The sequence below is a fragment of the Salvelinus fontinalis genome, chromosome 4 (assembly GCF_029448725.1).
Source record: "Salvelinus fontinalis isolate EN_2023a chromosome 4, ASM2944872v1, whole genome shotgun sequence".
Taxonomy (NCBI): domain Eukaryota; kingdom Metazoa; phylum Chordata; class Actinopteri; order Salmoniformes; family Salmonidae; genus Salvelinus; species Salvelinus fontinalis.
The window spans coordinates 41594765-41615895 of NC_074668.1; the positions used below are offsets into that span (position 1 = coordinate 41594765).

General features: G+C 44.7%; 1 protein-coding gene across 3 annotated transcripts in view; it reads right to left on the reverse strand.

Moving 5' to 3' along the window:
* Positions 1–20483, reverse strand: part of aopep (aminopeptidase O (putative)) — a 116886-nt gene extending 96403 nt beyond the window's left edge. For 2 of the 3 annotated variants that reach the window (XM_055920188.1, XM_055920189.1), the window contains exons 1-5: positions 20408–20483; positions 4442–5121; positions 4099–4268; positions 3836–3998; positions 2954–3322 (exon numbers count right to left, since the gene is read on the reverse strand). In XM_055920188.1, coding sequence (XP_055776163.1) covers positions 2954–3322; positions 3836–3998; positions 4099–4268; positions 4442–5094 — 1355 coding nt within the window. In that variant the 5' untranslated portion in view covers positions 5095–5121; positions 20408–20483. Of the gene's footprint in view, positions 1–2953; positions 3323–3835; positions 3999–4098; positions 4269–4441; positions 5122–20407 lie in introns of those variants that run through there. The other variant, XM_055920190.1, reaches the window with a different exon arrangement.
* Positions 20484–21131: the final 648 nt, after the last annotated feature.

The window sequence follows — 21131 nt, forward strand, 5'->3', positions numbered from 1 at the left end:
CTAATGACTTCTCCAAAAGCTCATTGGAGTCAGGGGTCAGCTAACCTGGAGTACAATCATTGAGACGAGATTGGAGATGTTGGTTAGAGCTGCCTTGCCCTATAAAAAACACTCACAAAATTTGAAAGAAGCATTTCTTGATGTGAACCATGCCTCGAATAAAAGAGATCTCAGAAGACCCAAGATTAAGAATGGTTGACTTGCATAAAGCTGGAAAGGGTTACAAAAGTATCTCTAAAAGCCTTGATGTTCATCAGTCCACGGTAAGACAAATTGTCTATAAATGGAGAAAGTTCAGCACTGTTGCTACTCTCCCTAGGAGTGGCAGTGCTGCAAAGATGACATAAGGAGCACATGGCAGAATGCACAATGAGGTTAAGAAGAATCCAAAGTGTCAGTTAAAGACTTACAGAAATCTCTGGAACATGCTAACATCTCTGTTTGACGAGTCTACGAAACGTAACTAAACAAGAATGGTGTTCATGGGAGGACACGGAAGAAGCCACTGCTGTCCCCCCAAAAAAACATTGCTGAAGTTCGCAAAAGAGCATCTGGATGTTCCACAGCGCTACTGGCAAAATACTCTGTGGACAGATGAAACTACAGTTGAGTTGTTTGGAAGGAACACACAACTCTATGTGTGTAGAGAAAAAAAAAGGCACAGACATCAACATCAAAACCTCATCCCAACTGTAAAGTATGGTGGAGGGAGCCTCATGGTTTGGTGCTGCTTTGCTGCCTCAGGGCCTGGACAGCTTGCTATCGTCGAAGGAAAAATGAATTCCCAAGTTTATCAAAACATTTTGTCGGAGAATGTAAGGCTACCTGTCCGCCAATTGACGCTCAACAAAAGTTGGGTGATGCAACAGGACAACGGCCCAAAACACAGAAGTAAATCAACAACAGAATGGCTTCAACAGAAGAAAATACGCCTTCTGGAGTGGCCCAGTCAGAGTACTGACCTCAACCCGATTGAGATGTTGTGGCATGACCTCAAGAGCAGTTCACAACAGACATCCCAAGAATATTGCTGAACTGAAACAGTTTTGTAAAGATGAATGGTCCAAAATTCTCAGGTCTGATCCGCAATGACAGAAACGTTTGGTTGAGGTTATTGCTGCCAAAGGAGGGTCAACCAGTTATTAAATCCAAGGGTTCACATACTTTTCCCACCCTGCACTGTGAATGTTTACACGGTGTGTTCAATAAAGACATGAAAACATATAATTGTTTGTGTGTTATTAGTTTAAGCAGACTATGTTTGTCTATTGTTGTGACTTAGATAAAGATCAGATCAAATTTCATGACCAATTTATATAGAATTCCAGGTAATTCCAAAGGGTTCACATACTTTTTCTTGCCACTGTAAATATGCGAGTTGGAGCTCTGGGCTCAGAGTTGTTGACCCTCTGGAAACCTTTTGTCCTTTACAATTTTTCTGATCCCCTCCCAATGACATCATAACCTGTGGAGTACATTCAGTTCTGACCTCATTTCCTGTGGAAGACTACAGACAGAGTCCTGGTGCAGAGAGAGAGGGTGTTGGCACTGGCAGCCTATACACACTGGGCCACTATCCACTGGCCACCCAAAAGACGCATTTATTTATTTTACCAAGAGCATGGTAAAAAGAGCAGACGTTTTGAGCTTTTATTTGGCCCAAACTTCCCATTTTAACTTCAGTCAAATGTAATCTAAATGACATTGGCTGGATTTCACTCCCATAAAAAACACACACACACACACACACACACACACACACACACACACACACACACACACACACACACACACAAAAAGTGCTCAAATTATTTTGCATAGAAAAACATAACTTGATTTCCCCAAAATCTAAACAACAGAACATTCAATGGGGACTGCATGTATGTGTACCAAGCATATCTCCTCATTAAATTACAGGAAAATAATTTGACACACATTTCGAAACATCCACTGCCTCTCAGACTTAATGTAGACTATTAGTAAAACTAAGGACATGCAGTCTAAGAAAGGTTATTGGACCAAAATGTTGTTGCAAATGAATCTACTGTACTTGGCAATACAAATATTATGAATTCAGTAGAGCTTCCGCCTTCTCAGTAAAACCAAGAACCATTCATCAAAACGGCAACACAAAACTCTGTCTAGCCCACACAGAGAAAGATGTAGCTTAGCTACTGTATAAGGATGAGTAAAATGGGATGTGAAAGACTGAATGCATGGAGGAAGTGAACTGCTACAGTAGCTGCCCAACAGGGCAATCAAAAACTAGTTGACTGCTTCAGGGCAGTCAAAACATCAACAGAGTGGCGGTTAACCCCCAAGGCCTTAATATAGGAGGACGAGGAGAGAACTGGAGGGAAATAGGAAAGACGGCCGTGCAGAAGAGAGAGAAAGAGAGAGAGGTCAACAGCATAGTGAGATATACGGAAGGGGGGGGGGGACTGTTGATGGGGTAAAGCAGTGTGCCAACCCGTGGGTTTCCTCTCCACATCAGACCTCCACTCTGCAGACTAAACAGCCCGACACAAACAGACCAGTGTACCTGGAGACCAGGTCAACAACACAACATGGACACACACAGAGCCCTATTGACTGGCTGTCTGAGCTAACACTGCTGAGGAGGTGGATGGGGGCGAGCAGGCTCTTTCACCTGGAGGGTCGACCAAGGGTTGGGGTGTTGGACTGGGGTTCATGGGGTTGTCTGCTATTCAGCTTTATTGCAAACGTGGAATCTGTATATTTCCGTGAAGGATATAGACACATGAAGTAAAGAACATGAGGGAAACATGGCTGCCACTGGTGCTTTACGAGTGTTCATGTTTACGAATGCAAAGTAGTCATGTCAACGAGTTGCAGATGTAAATAAAACAGCAGATTTGAAAGTAACAAAACAGGCGTGAATGAATGGTGAAATGATCTATTCCTCAATACATATCCCTTCCTCCAGTCTTACCTGGCCATGCCCAGACTAGAGAAGCCTGCTGGGACGATGAGTACGTCGAGGCGGGGGAAGGGATGGACCCCCAGGGTAGCGTGGGCTGCAGCCAGGCAGCCAGGCAGAAGGGGGAGGATCTGGACCTGGGCCTTCTGCAGCAGAGCGGGCGGGGCAAAGATCCGGTGAGGGACCACCTCTTGGCTCCAGGCGGATGGGTCGGTGAATGGACAGGGGTAATCAGCATGGCAACAGGTGAAGTTGTCATCACCCAGACCTGAGCAGTCGCTCTCAGAGTGCTTCTCATCCTTCAGGCCTGAGTAAACTAATGTAGACTGTTGGCTGGTGATGACGGGATGGTCCATGTTGGTGAATGGATTCAGGTCCAAGCTGTGTTATGGGGAGAATGAAAAAAAGATTCAGGCTTGTATTCTCGCTATTTTGACTACGGGCTTAGAAACGAGAGGGATGGAAATATGGAACATTGCATCACACAGGAAAGCCAGAGAAAACCCAAACATTACATTTAATTCGACTTCCATTCAGTTACAGTAACTCCATCTTAGTACTGGAACTGCAAAACCCAAATCTGATCCAAGTTTCCTCTCTAGCCGTTCACTGAGGATAAAAGGCCCTCCTTGTAGCAGGAGAAGCCCTGGGGTTAACGGCTGTGTATGGCTGGGTTGGAGGGAAACCATGAGAGGAGGAGGTAGAAAGGGTGGTATTACGGGAAGAATGATAGAGCTGCCAGCATGGTGGTGGAGCCCTCAAACCCTCAGCCTGTGGTGAACTCTTCAGGGCTGGGGAAAGCTCTGCTGGGGAAGACCTGGTTCTACCGCCTGGTATGGCTGAGTTGGAGGGAAACCATGAAGGGGGGGGGATCTTACGGGAAATAAATCATACCTGGCAGCATGCGTATGGGAGGCCCCAGCCCTTGTACCCTGCACAGGAGGGGTAAGCTGTGCTGTGGAAAGTTGTGCTGTGGCCTGGCGCCAGTAACCCACTGCCAAGGTAAAAGTGGAGGCAGGCATAGGCATAGTGACATAGTAGTCCCAGCTAGAGAGACCTAGACGGAGGAGGGAGAGAGAGACAGAGAGTGGGTGAGTGGACTGGTGAACTGTAACAGTTTGCACTTATCCGCTGTACACTGATCAGGAGTGTAGTACCTGTGTGGTGCAGGTGAGTGGGCTGGGCCTGGTTCTCTCCACTCAATAGAACCACACACTCCCTAGGGGCTCGTACCTGGGCCTGCCACGTCGACATGGCGACAGGAGGCTCCTGACAGGGGAAGAGGGCACGGTTGTTGATGGGGGAGCCGGCGGTGTAAACACATGACCTAGAGGAGTAAACGGTAAACAACTTCCTTCATCGTACTGTTCATGGGACATGCAGACTTGGTTTATCTACTGTATAGTTTGTTTCACCCTGAGAGTAGACAGATGGAAACAACTTCTGTCCTATATGTTATCAGTCTGAGCATGAAGCATACAGTAGATATTGATGTCCCACCTGTTGTCCTGATCTTTAGTCCACCTGACAGAGCCTCCCTCCGGCTTGGTCTTGTAGCAGACCCTCAGGGCTCGGGGGAACTCCAGGAGGGTCCGAACCCCCCTCTTCCTCACCTGCAGGCTCCAGCGGTCAATGTGGAAGATGAGGGGTCCCCCACCCTCAGAAGCAGGGGCATGACTGCACTGGAGGTACAGGTGGTGTTGCTTTTTCCATTGGGTGGACGGTAGGGAGATCAGCCTCTGAATGAGCACAGCTGATTGGCTGTCTGGTTGTGGTTCAACCCCTGACCCCTCACCCTTGACCTCCTTTAGGAGACCCTGCATATCCGACACAGAGGTCACGTCCAACTCCTCTACTTTTGACACAGTGAGGTCACAGCAGTCCAGAACTAAGGTAAAGTCTCTGTGGCTCTCATCCTCCCAGGAGTCATCAGTTTGGGATGGTTGGGGTGGGGTGGGGGCGCCTTCCCCAGCCCCCTTCCCATCGCCAGCCAATGGGCCTGGCTCCAGGAAGAGCACCACAGTACCAGTGATAACCTTAGTTTGGAGGTGTATGTCCAGGTCCAAGACATAGTGTCTGACCAGGATGTGGTTGGTGTTGGCTCTGAGGGGCAAGTCGTTCCTGCCTGGGTCCACATCACCATCACCATCCATTTCTCATCAGAGGTCATCTATTTAATTCTAGAGGAAAACACAATGTCAATCAATCAACTGATAGATCGATCAATCAATATGTACAGTATACAGTACCTATCAACCTTATCAGCCAGGTAAGGTGGTCCACATACAGTGGCTTTGGAAACTATTCAGACCCTTTGACTTTCTCCACATCTTGCTACGTTACAGCCTTATTCTAAAATTGATTAAATTGTTTATTTCCCTCATCAATCTACACACTATACCCCATAATGACAAAGCAAAAAGTTTACGCATTTTTGCAAATTTATCACATTTACATAAGTATTCAGACCCTTTACTCAGAACCTTGTTGAAGCACCTTTGGCAGTGATTACAGCCTTGAGTCTTCTTGGGTATGATGCTACAAGCTTGGAATACCTCTATTTGGGGAGTTTCTCCCATTGTTCTCTGCAGATCCTCTCAAGCTATGTCAGGTTGGATGGAGAGCGTCGCTACAATGCTATTTTCAGGTCTCTCCAGAGATGTTCGATTGGGTTCAAGTCCGGGCTCTGGCTGGGCCACTCAAGGACATTCAGAGACTTGTCGCGAAGCCACTCCTGTGTTTTCTTGGCTGTGTGCTTAGGGTCGTTGTCTTGTTGGAAGGTGAACCTCAAATCAAATCAAATTTTATTGGTCACATACACATGGTTAGCAGATGTTAATGTGAGTGTTGCGAAATGCTTGTGCTTCTAGTTCCGACAGTGCAGTAATATCTAAGAAACCTCCGCCCCAGTCTGAGGTCCTGAGCGCTCTGGAGCAAGTTTTCTCTGTACTTTGCTCCATTCCTCTTTCACTCGATCCTGACTAGTCTCACAGTCCTTGCCGCTGAAAGAAATCCCCACAGCATGATGCTGCCCCCACCATGCACCGTAGGGATGGTGCCAGGTTTCCTCCAGAGGTGACGCTTGGCATTCAGGCCAAAGAGTTCAATTTTGGTTCCAGCAAACCAGAGATTCTTGTTTCTCATGGTCTGAGATTCTTTAGACGCCTTTTGGAAAACTCCAAGTGGGCTGTCATGTGCCTTTAACTGAGGAGTGGCTTCCGTCTGGCCACTCTAACATAAAGGCCTGATTGGTGGAGTGCTGCAGAGATGGTTGTCCTTCTGGAAGGTTCTTCCATCTCCACAGAGGAACTCTAGACCTCTGTCAGAGGGACAATCGGGTTCTTGGTCACCTCCCTGACCAAGGCCCTTCTCCCCCGATTCCTCAGTTTGGCCTGGCGGCCAGCTCTAGGGAGAGTCTTGGTGGTTCCAAACTTCTTTAATTTAAGAATGATGGAGGCCACTGACATGATGATGGCGCCGACAAAGATGTCAACTTCGCGTCTAGCTCTTATACAACTCTGCAGTATTTTGTTTGTTTATGTACTATTTTTTATGTTATTAGCTCAGGAATTGTTTTGTGTCATTACATACAGTCGGAAAGAACTATTGGATATTAGAGCGTCAGTAACTCACCAGAACTTCCAGCATTACGAGCAGGATTACCACTTCCCTGGAGCGGATCCTTTGTTTGCTCTCCCCAGAGCAATTGAACTTTTTCCAGAGGCTGACCCAAAACAACACCGGCGAAGGAGAGGTACTCGAGATGGTCTTCTGGTCCGACTTAGGAAGCGTGCACACCATCCACCGCTCCCGAGTATTTTACTCGCTAATGTCCAATCTCTGGATAATAAAATTGATGAGCTCAAGGCGAGAGTTGCATTTCAGAGAGACACGAGGGATTGTAACCTGCTCTGCTTCACGGAAGCATGGCTTGCTCGAGATATGTCTGACTCTGTAAAGCCATCTCTCCGGGAAGCAGAAGGGTGGAGGTATATGTTTTATGATTAATGACTTATGGCGTAACTGTGATAACATACAGGAACTCAAGCCCTTCTGTTCACCCGACCTAGAATATCTCACAATCAAATGCCGATCGTACTATCTCCCAAGATAATTTTCGGCAACAATAGCCACAGCGGTCTATATCACCCCCAAGCGGATACCACGACGGCCCTCAAAGAACTTCACTGGACTTTATGCAAACTGGAAACCACATATCCTAAGGCTGCATTTATTGTAGATGGGAATTTTAACAAAGTCAATTTGAGGAAAAGGCTCCCGAAATTCTATCAACATATTGATTGTTGTACTCGCGCTGCTAAAACGCTCGACCGTTGCTATACTACCTTCCAGAAAGCATATACGGCCCTCCCCCGACCTCCATTCGGCAAATCGGACCACGATTCCATCTAGCTCCTCCTTACCTATAGGCAGAAACTCAAACAAGAAGCACCCGTGGTAAGAACTATTCAACGCTGGTCTGACCAATCGGAATCCACGCTTCAAGATTGTTTTTATCACGCGGACTGGGATATGTTCAGAGTAGCATCAGAAAATAATATCGACACATATACCGATAAGGTGAATGAGTTTATCAGGAAGTGCATAGGAGATGTTGTACCCACTGTGCTTATTAAAACCAACCCCATCCAGAAACCGTGGTTAGGTGGGAGCATTCGCGCAAAACTGAAAGCGCGAAACACTGCATTTAACCAGGCCAAGAAGACTGGAATATGGAAGAATACAAACAGTGTAGTTATTCCCTCTGCAAAGCAATCAAGCAGGCTAAACGTTGGTCTTGGGACAACGTTGAGTCCCAGTTTAACGGCTCAGACACGAGACGTATGTGGCAGGGTGTACAGACTAGAGGTCGACCGATTATGATTTTTCAACGCCGATACCGATAATTGGAGGGCCAAAAAAAGCCGATACCAATTAATTGGCCAATTTTTATTCTTTTTTTTTTAATAATGACAATTACAACAATACTGAATGAACACTTATTTTAACTTAATATAATACATCAAAATCAATTTAGCCTCAAATAAATAATGAAACTTGTTCAATTTGGTTTAAATAATGCAAAAACAAAGTGTTGGGGAAGAAAGTAAAAGTGCAATATGTGCCATGTAAGCTAACGTTTAAGTTCCTTGCTCAGAACATGAGAACATATGAAAGCTGGTGGTTCCTTTTAACATGAGTCTTCAGTATTCCCAGGTAAGAAGTTTTAGGTTGTAGTTATTATAGGAATTATAGGACTATTTCATATACCTTTGACTATTGGATGTTCTTATAGGCATTTTAGTATTGCCAGTGTAACAGTATAGCTTCCGTCCCTCTCCTCGCTCCTACCTGGGCTCGAACCAGGAACACATCGAAAACAGCCACCCTCGAAGCAGTGTTACCCATCCAGAGCAAGGGGAACAACTACTCCAAGTCTCAGAGCAAGTGACATTTGAAACGCTATTAGCGCGCACCCCGCTAACTAGCTAGCCATTTCACATCGGTTACACCAGCCTAATCTCGGGAGTTGATAGGCTTGAAGTCATAAACAGCGCAATGCTTGAAGCACAGCGACGAGCTGCTGGCAAAACGCACAAAAGTCCTGTTTGAATGAATGCTTACGAGCCTGCTGGTGCCTACCATCACTCAGTCAGACAGCTCTATCAAATCATAGACTTAATTATAACATAATAACACACAGAAATACGAGCCTTAGGGCATTAATATGATCGAATCCGGAAACTATCATCTCGAAAACAAAACGTTTATTCTTTCAGTGAAATACGGAACCGTTCCGTATTTTAGCTAACGGGTGGTCTAAATATTCCTGTTACATTGCACAACCTTCAATGTTGTCATAATTACGTAAAATTCTGGCAAATTAGTTCGCAACGAGCCAGGCGGCCCAAACTGTTGCATATACCCTGACTCTGCGTGCAATGAACGCAAGAGAAGTGACACAATTTCACCTGGTTAATATTGCCTGCTAACCTGGATTTCTTTTAGCTAAATATGCAGGTTTAAAAATATATACTTCTGTGTATTGATTTTAAGAAAGGCATTGATGTTTATGGTTAGGTACAGTCGTGCAATGATTGTGCTTTTTTCGCAAATGCGCATCCCCCGTTTGGCGAAGTTGGCTGTCTTTGTTAGGAAGAAATAGTCTTCACACAATTCGCAACGAGCCAGGCGGCCCAAACTGCTGCATATACACTGACTCTGTTGCAAGAGAAGTGACACAATTTTCCTTGTTAAAAGAAATCCATGTTAGCAGGCAATATTAACTAAATATGCAGGTTTAAAAAATATATACTTGTGTATAGATTTTAAGAAAGGCATTGATGTTTATGGTTAGGTACACGTTGGAGCAACGGCAGTCCTGTTTCGGATGCGTACCGCATCGATTATATGCAACACAGGACACGCTAAATAAACTGGTAATATCATCAACCATGAGTAGTTAACTAGTGATTATGACTGATTGATTGTTTTTTATAAGATAAGTTTAATGCTAGCTAGCAACTTACCTTGGCTTCTTACTGCATTCGCGTAACAGGCAGGCTCCTCGTGGAGTGCAATGTAAAGCAGGTGGTTAGAGCGTTGGACTAGTTAACTGTAAGGTTGCAAGATTGAATCCCCGAGCTGACAAGGTAAAAATCTGTCGTTCTGCCCCTGAACAAGGCAGTTAACCCACCGTTCCTAAGCCGTCATTGAAAATAAGAATGTGTTCTTAACTGACTTGCCTAGTTAAATAAAGGTGTAAAATAAAATATAATATATATCCCCACTGTATATATATATATATATATATACAGTGGGGAGAACAAGTATTTGACACACTGCCGATTTTGCAGGTTTTCCTACTTACAAAGCATGTAGAGGTCTGTAATTTTTATCATAAGTACACTTTAACTGTGAGAGACGGAATCTAAAACAAAAATCCAGAAAATCACATTGTATGATTTTTAAGTAATTAATTTGCATTTTATTGCATGACATAAGTATTTGATCACCTACCAACCAGCAAGAATTCCGGCTCTCACAGACCTGTTAGTTTTTCTTTAAGAAGCCCTCCTGTTCTCCACTCATTACCTGTATAAAAGACACCTGTCCACACACTCAATCAAACAGACTCCAACCTCTCCACAAAGGCCAAGACCAGAGAGCTGTGTAAGGACATCAGGGATAAAATTGTAGACCTCCACATGGCTGGGATGGGCTACAGGCAACAACTGTTGGCGCAATTATTAGAAAATGGAAGAAGTTCAAGATGACGGTCAATCACCCTCGGTCTGGGGCTCCATGCAAGATCTCACCTCATGGGGCATCAATGATCATGAGGAAGGTGAGGGATCAGCCCAGAACTACACGGCAGGACCTGGTCAATGACCTGAAGAGAGCTGGGCCCACAGTCTCAAAGAAAACCATTAGTAACACACTACGCCGTCATGGATTAAAATCCTGCAGCGTACGCAAGGTCCCCCTGCTCAAGCCAGCGCATGTCCAGGCCCGTCTGAAGTTTGCCAATGACCATCTGGATGATCCAGATGAGGAATGGGAGAAGGTCATGTGGTCTGATGAGACAAAAATAGAGCTTTTTGGTCTAAACTCCACTCGCCGTGTTTGGAGGAAGAAGGATGAATACAACCCCAAGAACACCATCCCAACCGTGAAGCATGGAGGTGGAAACATCATTCTTTGGGGATGCTTTTCTGCAAAGGGACCCGCTATCGAGGACTGCGGGCTCTCCTTCACCGTGGCCGACGTGAGTAAGACATTTAAGCGTGTTAACCATCGCAAGGCTGCCGGCCCAGATGGCATCCCTAGCCGCATCCTCAGAGCATGTGCAGACCAGCTGGCTGGTGTGTTCACAGATATATTCAATCTCGCCCTTTCCCAGTCTGTTGTCCCCACATGCTTCAAGATTGCCACCATTGTCCCTGTACCTAAGAAAGCAAAGGTAATTGAACTAAATGACTATCGCCCTGTAGCACTCACCTCTGTCATCATGAAGTGCTTTGAGAGACTAGTCAAGGATCATATCACCTCCACCTTACCTGTCACCCTAGACCCACTTCAATTTGCTTACCGCCCCAATAGATCCACAGACGATGCAATCGCCACCACACTGCACACTGTCCTGTCCCATCTGGATAAGAGGCATACCTATGTAAGAATGCTGTCCATTGACTATAGCTCAGCATTCAACACCATAGTACTCTCCAAGCTCATCATCGAGCTTGAGGCCCTGGGTCTGAACCCTGCCCTGTGCAACTGGGTCCTGGGCTTCCTGACAAGTTGCCCCCAGGTGGTGAAGTTAGGAAACAACACCTCTTCGCTGATCCTCAACACTGGGGCCCACAAGGGTGCGTGCTCAGTCCCCTCTTGTACTCCCTGTTCACCCATGACTGCGTGGCCAAGCACGCCTCCAACTCACTTTTCCAATGTGGCTTAGCAGTTCAGACGTCTTTTTCCGTATTGTCGTGTCGTGTCCTGTATATATATATATTTACACCTTTTCTTCACATATCTTTTATTTATTTTATTATCCAAGAACTCAACTACAAAAGCTTTCCTGCAAAAGCTTTCCTGCAACCCGCTTCACCAATTACAATAAGTATTATTTACCTCAATCTGAAAATCCATCGTGGAAGATAGCCAGGGGCTAATTCAGAAGCTAGCCTGAAAGCTAACCAGAAGCTACTCCGATAGCTAGCCAGAAGCTAATCTGTAGCTGCCCCGAAATTAGCCGGTTTGCTGGCTAGCGTTGGTGTTTCAGCTGCCCACGTTTTGCGGTCATCAGCTATTCCTTTAGCTCGATAATCTACCGGCACTTTTGTGCAACGCGACTCGGACCGGAGCATTCCGGGACTTTTTTTCTCTCGGTTTCCCCGGATTCCAACCGCAGGCTCTGGACACTTGCACCTTAAATTCGCAGCTAGTTAGCTGCATACCGTGTGACTATTGGCTTACGTCGACCCCGGAGCAAACTCAAATCATGCTGGAGCTAGCCAGCTGAGGAGTTCCATCACCATCCGGACCCGTTTCTTTTGTTGCTGCTGCAGATACGGAACCCCACCGGGCCTTCACGACTGACTGCCGACGTTATCTGCCCGAGGGATTTATCCAACCGGCACCTCCGTCCCGACATTACCTGAACGCTCATCTGAGGCCCGCTAATCGTTAGCTGTCTTATCGGCTGCTATCTGAACAAAACCCCACTACACGGAACCTACCGACGGAAACGCACGAGGTATCTACAAACAGACCTCCATCCTATGCTGCTACCGATAGCCATATACCCGGCCAGCTGTCTGGATCGCCACGACCCCAACCAACCTCTACTCACTGGACCCTTATTGATCACTCGATTAAGCATGCCTCTCCTTAATGTAAATATGCCTTGTCCATTGCTGTTCTGGTTAGTGTTTATTGGCTTATTTCACTGTAGAGATTCTAGCCCTGCTCTCTATACCATATCCAACCTCTCAGTTCCACCACCCACATATGCGATGACATCACCTGGTTTCAATGATGTTTCTAGAGACAAGATCTCTCTCAACATCACTCAATACCTAGGTTTACCTCCACTGTATTCACATCCTACCATACCTTTGTCTGTACATTATTCCTTTAAACTATTTTATCGCCCCCAGAAACTTCTTTTTACTCTCTGCTCTAGTAGCTCTAGGCGACCAATTCTCATAGCTTTTAGCCGTACCCTTATCCTACTTCTCCTCTGTTCCTCTGGTGATGTAGAGGTGAATCCAGGCCCTGCAGTACCTGGCTCCACTCCTATTCCCCAGGCGCTCTCTTTTGATGACTTCTGTAACCGTAATAGCCTTGGCTTCATGCATGTTAACATTAGAAGCCTCCTCCCTAAGTTTGTTTTGTTCACTGCTTTAGCACACTCTACCAACCCGGATGTTTTAGCCGTGTCTGAATCCTGGCTTAGAAAGACCACCAAAAATTCAGACATTTTTATCCCCAATTACAATATTTTCAGACAAGATAGAACGGCCAAAGGGGGCGGTGTTGCAATCTACTGCAAAGACTGCCTGCAGAGTTCTGTTATACTATCCAGGTCTGTTCCCAAACAATTTGAACTTCTACTTTTAAAAATCCACCTCTCTAAAAACAAGTCTCTCACCGTTGCCGCCTGCTATAGACCACCCTCTGCCCCCAGCTGTGCTCTGGACACTATATGTGAACTGATTGCCCCCCATCTATCTTCAGAGCTCGTGCTGCTAGGCGACCTAAATTTGAACATGCTCAACACCCCAGCCACCCTACAATCTAAGCTTGATGCCCTCAATCTCACACAAATTATCAATGAACCTACCAGGTACCACCCCAATTCCGTAAACACGGGTACCCTCATAGATATCATCCTAACAAACTTGCCCTCCAAATACACCTCTGCTGTTTTCAACCAAGATCTCAGCGATCACTGCCTCATTGCCTGCATCCGTAATGGGTCAGCGGTCAAACGACCTCCACTCATCACTGTCAAACGCTCCCTGAAACACTTCAGCGAGCAGGCCTTCCTAATCGACCTGGCCGGGGTATCCTGGGAGGATATTGATCTCATCCCGTCAGTAGAGGATGCCTGGTCATTTTTTTTAAATGCCTTCCTCACCATCTTGAATAAGCATGCCCCATTCAAGAAATTTAGAACCAGGAACAGATATAGCCCTTGGTTCTCTCCTGACCTGACTGCCCTTAACCAACAGAAAAACATCCTATGGCGTTCTGCATTAGCATCGAACAGCCCCCGTGATATGCAACTTTTCAGGGAAGCCAGAAACCAATATACACAGGCAGTTAGAACAGCCAAGGCTAGCTTTTTCAAGCAGAAATTTGCTTCCTGCAACACAAATTCAAAAAAGTTCTGGGACACCGTAAAGTCCATGGAGAATAAGAACACCTCCTCCCAGCTTCCAACCGCTCTGAAGATAGGAAACACTGTCACCACCGACAAATCCACTATAATTGAGAATTTCAATAAGCATTTTTCTACGGCTGGCCATGCTTTCCACCTGGCTACCCCTACCCCGGACAACAGCACTGCCCTCCCCTCTGCTACTCGCCCAAGCCTTCCCCATGTCTCTTTCTCCCAAATACAGTCAGCTGATGTTCTTAATGAGCTGCAAAATCTGGACCCTTACAAATCAGCCGGGCTAGATAATCTGGACCCTTTCTTTCTAAAACTATCTGCTGAAATTGTTGCCACCCCTATTACTAGCCTCTTCAACTTCTCTTTCGTGTCGTCTGAGATCCCCAAAGATTGGAAAGCAGCTGCGGTTATCCCCCTCTTCAAAGGGGGGGACACCCTTGACCCTAACTGCTACAGACCTATATCTATCCTACCCTGCCTTTCTAAGGTCTTCGAAAGCCAAGTCAACAAACAGATTACCGACCATTTCGAATCACACCACACCTTCTCCGCTATGCAATCTGGTTTCAGAGCTGGTCATGGGTGCACCTCAGCCACGCTCAAGGTCATAAACGATATCGTAACCGCCATCGATAGGAAACAATACTGTGCAGCCGTATTCATTGACCTGGCCAAGGCTTTTGACTCTCTCAATCACCACATCCTCATTGGCAGACTCGACAGCCTTGGTTTCTCTAATGATTGCCTCGCCTGGTTCACCAACTACTTCTCTGATAGAGTTCAGTGTGTCAAATCGGAGGGTCTGTTGTCCGGGCCTCTGGCAGTCTCTATGGGGGTGCCACAGGGTTTAATTCTTGGACCGACTCTTCTCTGTTTACATCAATGATGTCGCTCTTGCTGCTGGTGATTCTCTGATCCACCTCTACGCAGACGACACTATTCTGTATACTTCTGGCCCTTCTTTTGACACTGTGTTAACAACCCTCCAGGCGAGCTTCAATGCCATACAACTCTCCTTCCGTGGCCTCCAACTGCTCTTAAATACAAGTAAAACCAAATGCATGCTCTTCAACCGATCGCTGCCTGCTCCTGCCCGCCTGTCCAACATCACTACTTTGGACGGCTCTGACTTAGAATATGTGGACAACTACAAATACCTAGGTGTCTGGTTAGACTGTAAACTCTCCTTCCAGACCCACATCAAACATCTCCAATCCAAAGTCAAATCTAGAATTGGCTTCCTATTCCGCAACAAAGCATCCTTTACTCATGCTGCCAAACATACCCTTGTAAAACTGACCATCCTACCAATCCTCGACTTCGGTGATGTCATTTACAAAATAGCCTCCAAAACCCTACTCAATAAATTGGATGCAGTCTATCACAGTGCCATCCGTTTTGTCACCAAAGCCCCATATACTACCCACCACTGCGACCTGTACACTCTCGTTGGCTGGCCCTCGCTTCATACTCGTCGCCAAACCCACTGGTTCCAGGTCATCTACAAGATGCCAGCAGCATACCACCCTGCATACCACTGCTGGCTTGCTTCTGAAGCTAAGCAGGGTTGGTCCTGGTCAGTCCCTGGATGGGAGACCAGATGCTGCTGGAAGTGGTGTTGGAGGGCCAGTAGGAGGCACTCTTTCCTCTGGTCTAAAAAATATCCCAATGCCCCAGGGCAGTGATTGGGGACACTGCCCTGTGTAGGGTGCCGTCTTTCGGATGGGACGTTAAACGGGTGTCCTGACTCTCTGAGGTCATTAAAGATCCCATGGCACTTATCGTAAGAGTAGGGGTGTTAACCCCGGTGTCCTGGCTAAATTCCCAATCTGGCCCTCAAACCATCATGGTCACCTAATAATCCCCAGTTTACAATTGGCTCATTCATCCCCCTCCTCTCCCCTGTAACTATTCCCCAGGTCGTTGCTGCAAATGAGAACGTGTTCTCAGTCAACTTACCTGGTAAAATAATGGTAAAATAAAATAAATAAATAAAGACCCTGCTAGGTAAAGTCCCCCCTTATCTCAGCTCGCTGGTCACCATAGCAGCACCTACCTGTAGCACGCGCTCCAGCAGGTATATCTCTCTAGTCACCCCCAAAACCAATTCTTCCTTTGGACGCCTCTCCTTCCAGTTCTCTGCTGCCAATGACTGGAACGAACTACAAAAATCTCTGAAACTGGAAACACCTATCTCCCTCACTAGCTTTAAGCACCAGCTGTCAGAGCAGTTCATAGATTACTGCACCTGTACATAACCCATCTACAATTTAGCCCAAACAACTACCTCTTTACCTACTGTATTTATTTATTCATTTATTTTGCTCCTTTGCACCCCATTATTTCTGTCTCTACTTTGCACTTTCTTCCAATGCAAACCAACCATTACAGTGTTTTTTTTAAAGTTTTTATTTTACTTGCTGTGTTGTACTCACTTCGCCTCCATGGCCTTTTTATATTTTTATTTATTTATACATATATCTGTTTGCCTTCACCTCCCTTATCTCACCTCACTTGCTCACATTGTATATAGACTTATTTTTTTTATTTTTTTCACTGTATTATTGACTATATGTTTGTTTTTACTCCATGTGTAACTATGTGTTGTTGTATGTGTCGAACTGCTTTGCTTTATCTTGGCCAGGTCGCAATTGTAAATGAGAACGTGTTCTCAATTTGCCTACCTGGTTAAATAAAGGTTAAATAAATAAATAAAAATAAAAAATAAATAAAAAAGTTTGTGTAACGGATGTGAAATGGCTAGCTAGTTAGCGGGTGCGCGCTAGTAGCATTTAAATCAGTTACGTCACTTGCTCTGAGACATTAAGTAGGGTTGCCCCATGCTCTGCAAGGGCCGCGGCTTTTGTGGAGCGATGGGTAACGACGCTTCGTGGGTGTCAGTTGTTGATGTGTGCAGAGGGTCCCTGGTTCGCGCCCGTGTCGAGGGGACGACGTAAAGTTATACTGTTACATTGATGCTGTTGACCCGGATCACTGGCTGCTGCGGAAAAGGAGGAGGTTGAAAGGGGGGTGAGTGTAACGGATGTGAAATGGCTAGCTAGTTAGCGGGTGCGCGCTAGTAGCATTTCAATCAGTTACGTCACTTGCTCTGAGACATTAAGTAGGGTTGCCCCTTGCTCAGCAAGGGCCGCGGCTTTTGTGGAGCGATGGGTAACAACGCTTCGTGGGTGTCAATTGTTGATGTGTGCAGAGGGTCCCTGGTTCGCGCCCGTGTCGGGGCGAGGGGACGACGTAAAGTTATACTGTTACATTTGCAGATGACAAAACAGTAGTAGGCTTGATTACCAACAACGATGAGACAGCCTACAGGGAGGAGATGAGGGCTTTGGGAGTGTGGTGGCAGGAAAATAACCTCTCACTCAACGTCAACAAAACTAAGGAGATGATCATGGATTTCAGGAAACAGCAGAGGGAGCACCCCCCTATCACCATCGATGGGACCTGCAGTGGAGAAGGTGGAAAGCTTCAAGTTCCTTGGCTTACACATCACTGAAACTGAAATGGTCCACCCACACAGACAATGTGGTAAAGAAGGAGCATCAGTACCTCTTCAACCTCAGGACGCTAAAGAAATTTGGCTTAATAACACTGTATTTTTTTGCAATAATGTCTAAAAACCTGTTTTCGCTTTGTCATTATGGGGTGTTGTGTGTAGATTATTTGTAGAGTATTTGTATTTATTTAATCTATTTTAGAATAAGGCTGTAACGTAACAAAATGTGGAAAAAGTTAATGGGGTCTGAATAGTTTCTGAAGGCTCTATATAGGCCTGACAAACATACAAGACCAATCAAAATGAATTGCTGATATGGGCTAATTGAGTGACTGTCGGTGACTAACATAACAAGAGAAAAACTGATCATCCACATCCACATTTCGAAATTGCACCTTGTGTACTCTACATCTCAACATTAAGTTGAGACCCCAACTGAGTTTCCCAGCCAAAAATGTTTTAATCTATATACTGTATACATATTTATTTGGGGGGGAAAATGGATCCACAGGCCTACAGGACCAAGCTCCAAAAGGCAAACTGTTTTAAAGTAAACTGAAGGTCCCCTATGAGAGCCAGCCAGCCAGCCACTTTGCCGTTACAACCCTTAGCTAGCATTTCCATTTCCCCTGCTCCAGCCCCAGGGTTATGGAGGCTTGGCAGGCCAAAGCTGCAATTAAACTGTACAGTGTAAATTCTTCAAACGGCTCTTCCCGAGAGGAAGTATGGGAATAAAAACAGTGACACAGAGACATGCAGTGCCTTCAGAAAGAATTCACACCCATTGACTTTTTCCACATTTTGTTGATTTACAAAGCGGGATTAAAATAAAATACAAATTGTCAACAATCTACACAAAATACTCTGTAATGTTTTTATAAAATGTTTGTTAATGGAAAATAAATATATATATATATTGATAAGATAAATATTCAACCCCCCTGAGTCAATGCATATTAGACTCATCTTTGGCAGCGATTACAGCTGTGAGTCTTTCTGGATAAATCTCTAAGTGCTTTGCAAACTTGGATTATACAATACTTGCCGTTTTTATTTTAGGTTATTGTCCTGCTGAAAGGTGGATTCTTCTCCAAGTGTCTGGTGGAAAGTAGACTGAACCAGGTTTTCCTCTAGGATTTAGCCTGCGCTTAGCTCCTTTTCTTTTTATCCTAAAAAAACTCCCAAATCCTTGCAGATGACAAGCATACCCATAACATGATGCAGCCACCACCATGCTTGAAAATATGAAGAGTGGTAGTCGGTGATGTGTTGTATTTGCCGCTAATATAATGCTTTGTATTCAGGACACATTTTTTTCAGTAAAACTTTAGTGCCTTATTACAAACAGGATGTTATCTCTTTATAATTCAGGCTGTAACACAACAAAATGTGGAAAAGTCAAGGGGTGTGAATACTTTCTGAAGACACTGTACTGTAGCTGGTAAGCACCATCCTCAGTGCAAACGTATGGGTGTCGGATATTTATATGCTTAAGTTAGATTGGCTAGAGGTTATCTGATAAGCTGGAAGGTGCAAGGTTGCAGGTCACCTTCTGAGTCCCACTTGGGCTACCCCCCACATTTGCTACTATACAATATTATGGAATATCGTTCTTTATCAGTAACTGGGCTAGTGAGAGTTTCAGTGACAGGTGGTGGCAGTGACAGGTTGAATACCCGCTTCATTGAGGGGATGTAATGTAAAAATGGTAACTTGTGAGACTTGGAGACATGTACCACTCTGTAGTAGTGAGCTACACTCCAAAGCAGCCAAGTTTATACATCTGTGATCATGCCGAAACTGGCCCTGGTAATCCACATTAATGATCTTCCTGACAGGATTGACTACCGGCTTCACATCAGCAGTTTAACTCATTCCTGTTAAGACATCTAGCCTACGGAACAAAGAAAATAAATTCCAGAAGAAATAGAGCTTGTCCGGAAATGATTTATCTCTGGTTCGTTCAGCCATTCCTGCGGACAAAATAAATGGGGAAAGAAAAGGCTTTTGCAATAAACGCTGAACATAAGGTCTGAGGTTAACACAGGTTCATTTTTTTTTACCGTTATTTAACTAGGCAAGTCAGTTAGGAACAAATTCGTATTTACAATGACGGCCTAGGAACAGTGGGTTAACTTCCTTGTTCAGGGGCAGAACGACAGATTTTTACCTCCTCAGCTCGGGGATTCAATCTAGCAACCTTTCGGTTACTGGTCCAACGCTCTAACCACTAGTCTACCGGCCGCCCAGAAACGTCGAAAATATGGTCTGTGGTAAACGCAGGTTTAAGAGATCTGATATGTTTTGTACTATGAGATCATATCAGTCAGTTAAAATGACCTTTGTGAATTACGAAAGCCTTTATGTGCATTAAGTGTTTTTTTATGCCATAAATGCTTCAAAATTCACAAAAAGTGATGTTGGCACCTGAAGATTATTTCATAGAAGACAATTTACAAGATATCTTAAGCCTTTGTTTACCACAGACCATATGTATGGCGTTTAACCAAAAATTCCATTCATTTTCCCATAGGCTTTGTTCAACAAACCATTACTATTGCTCTCTAAATCGTTTCACAGCAGTCGTAAGGTAACCTTATGTGATGAGTAGGTAGCCTACAATAATTAATACTCCACCCACACGTTGGGTTGCCACTCATGCAGTGAATAGTTGGTACTTTTACATCATGATAAATGTCACATTGACATGTATGTCAACTTGAAGGTATTTCCATCATGTGCGGCATTTTGCTTCATTTAATACTGTAGGCTAAACTCTTACTTGTTTCTACATATTCATATAATATATTAATCTAATTTCGCTAGTGGTGAGAGAGGGGAGGTGGCAGGTCGTCTCTCAAATAAATCATCCGATGGCGGAAAACTTACTGGAGCCTCAGCCACATGCGCATGGTTTTAAAACGAAAGCGGGGTAATTTCCTAACAGTTTTTTCTGTTAAAGGAGGCAAGACCTGTGCATTCAATACACAAGATCTTATAGCGAATAGGAAAACAGCAATGCTCTGTTTTGTGGACTGTCTTAGGCACTAACCTGGTTGGAGTGACTGCATCCAGTTTCCGGCACAGACAACACGAGCGTGTCCATGGCAAGGGTTTATGCCGTCATATTCAGGCGACGATAAGTAGATGGGTGAAAATATAGGCGTAAATATAGGCGTTGTAGGCGTATGTATATAAAAAAAAAAAATGTAGTTCAATCTCAGTACAACTTAATATAACCTCATAATAAACACTTAATAACTTACAAAACACTTCAATGGTATAAGAAAATCAAAGTAACACATGCTAAATTATAAACCGAAAATATACATTAGGGTGGGGAAAATGCGCGCCCGGGAACTTTGCCTGTTTTTCATGCGGAAAATACTCTGTCCAGTGGTTTATTTTCCGTGTATTAAAATATTTTCTCAATTTGTTTAATGCTTTTATATTTCTTATAGTGAATTATGATTAAAAACGGATATTTTATAAAAACGGATATTTTATACAATGGAAATGTGGATTATATGATGCATTCTATGATACGAAAGTAAACCTAGTCACGTTTAAAATGTCTCCTGAATTAACCTACTGTACCTAGACTATTGTTGTAATCTTCCAGGTGGAGCTGTATAAAAGAGTTCTTGCGCACTAGTAAAATAAAAATGAGGTTGCTTATCTGAATATAGCAAAGGGATATAGTACGAATCTAGTTAAATCTATAGGCCTTTTCAGGAATTTCTAAATTCCAATTCAGGCTTCCATGTAACTGAAGG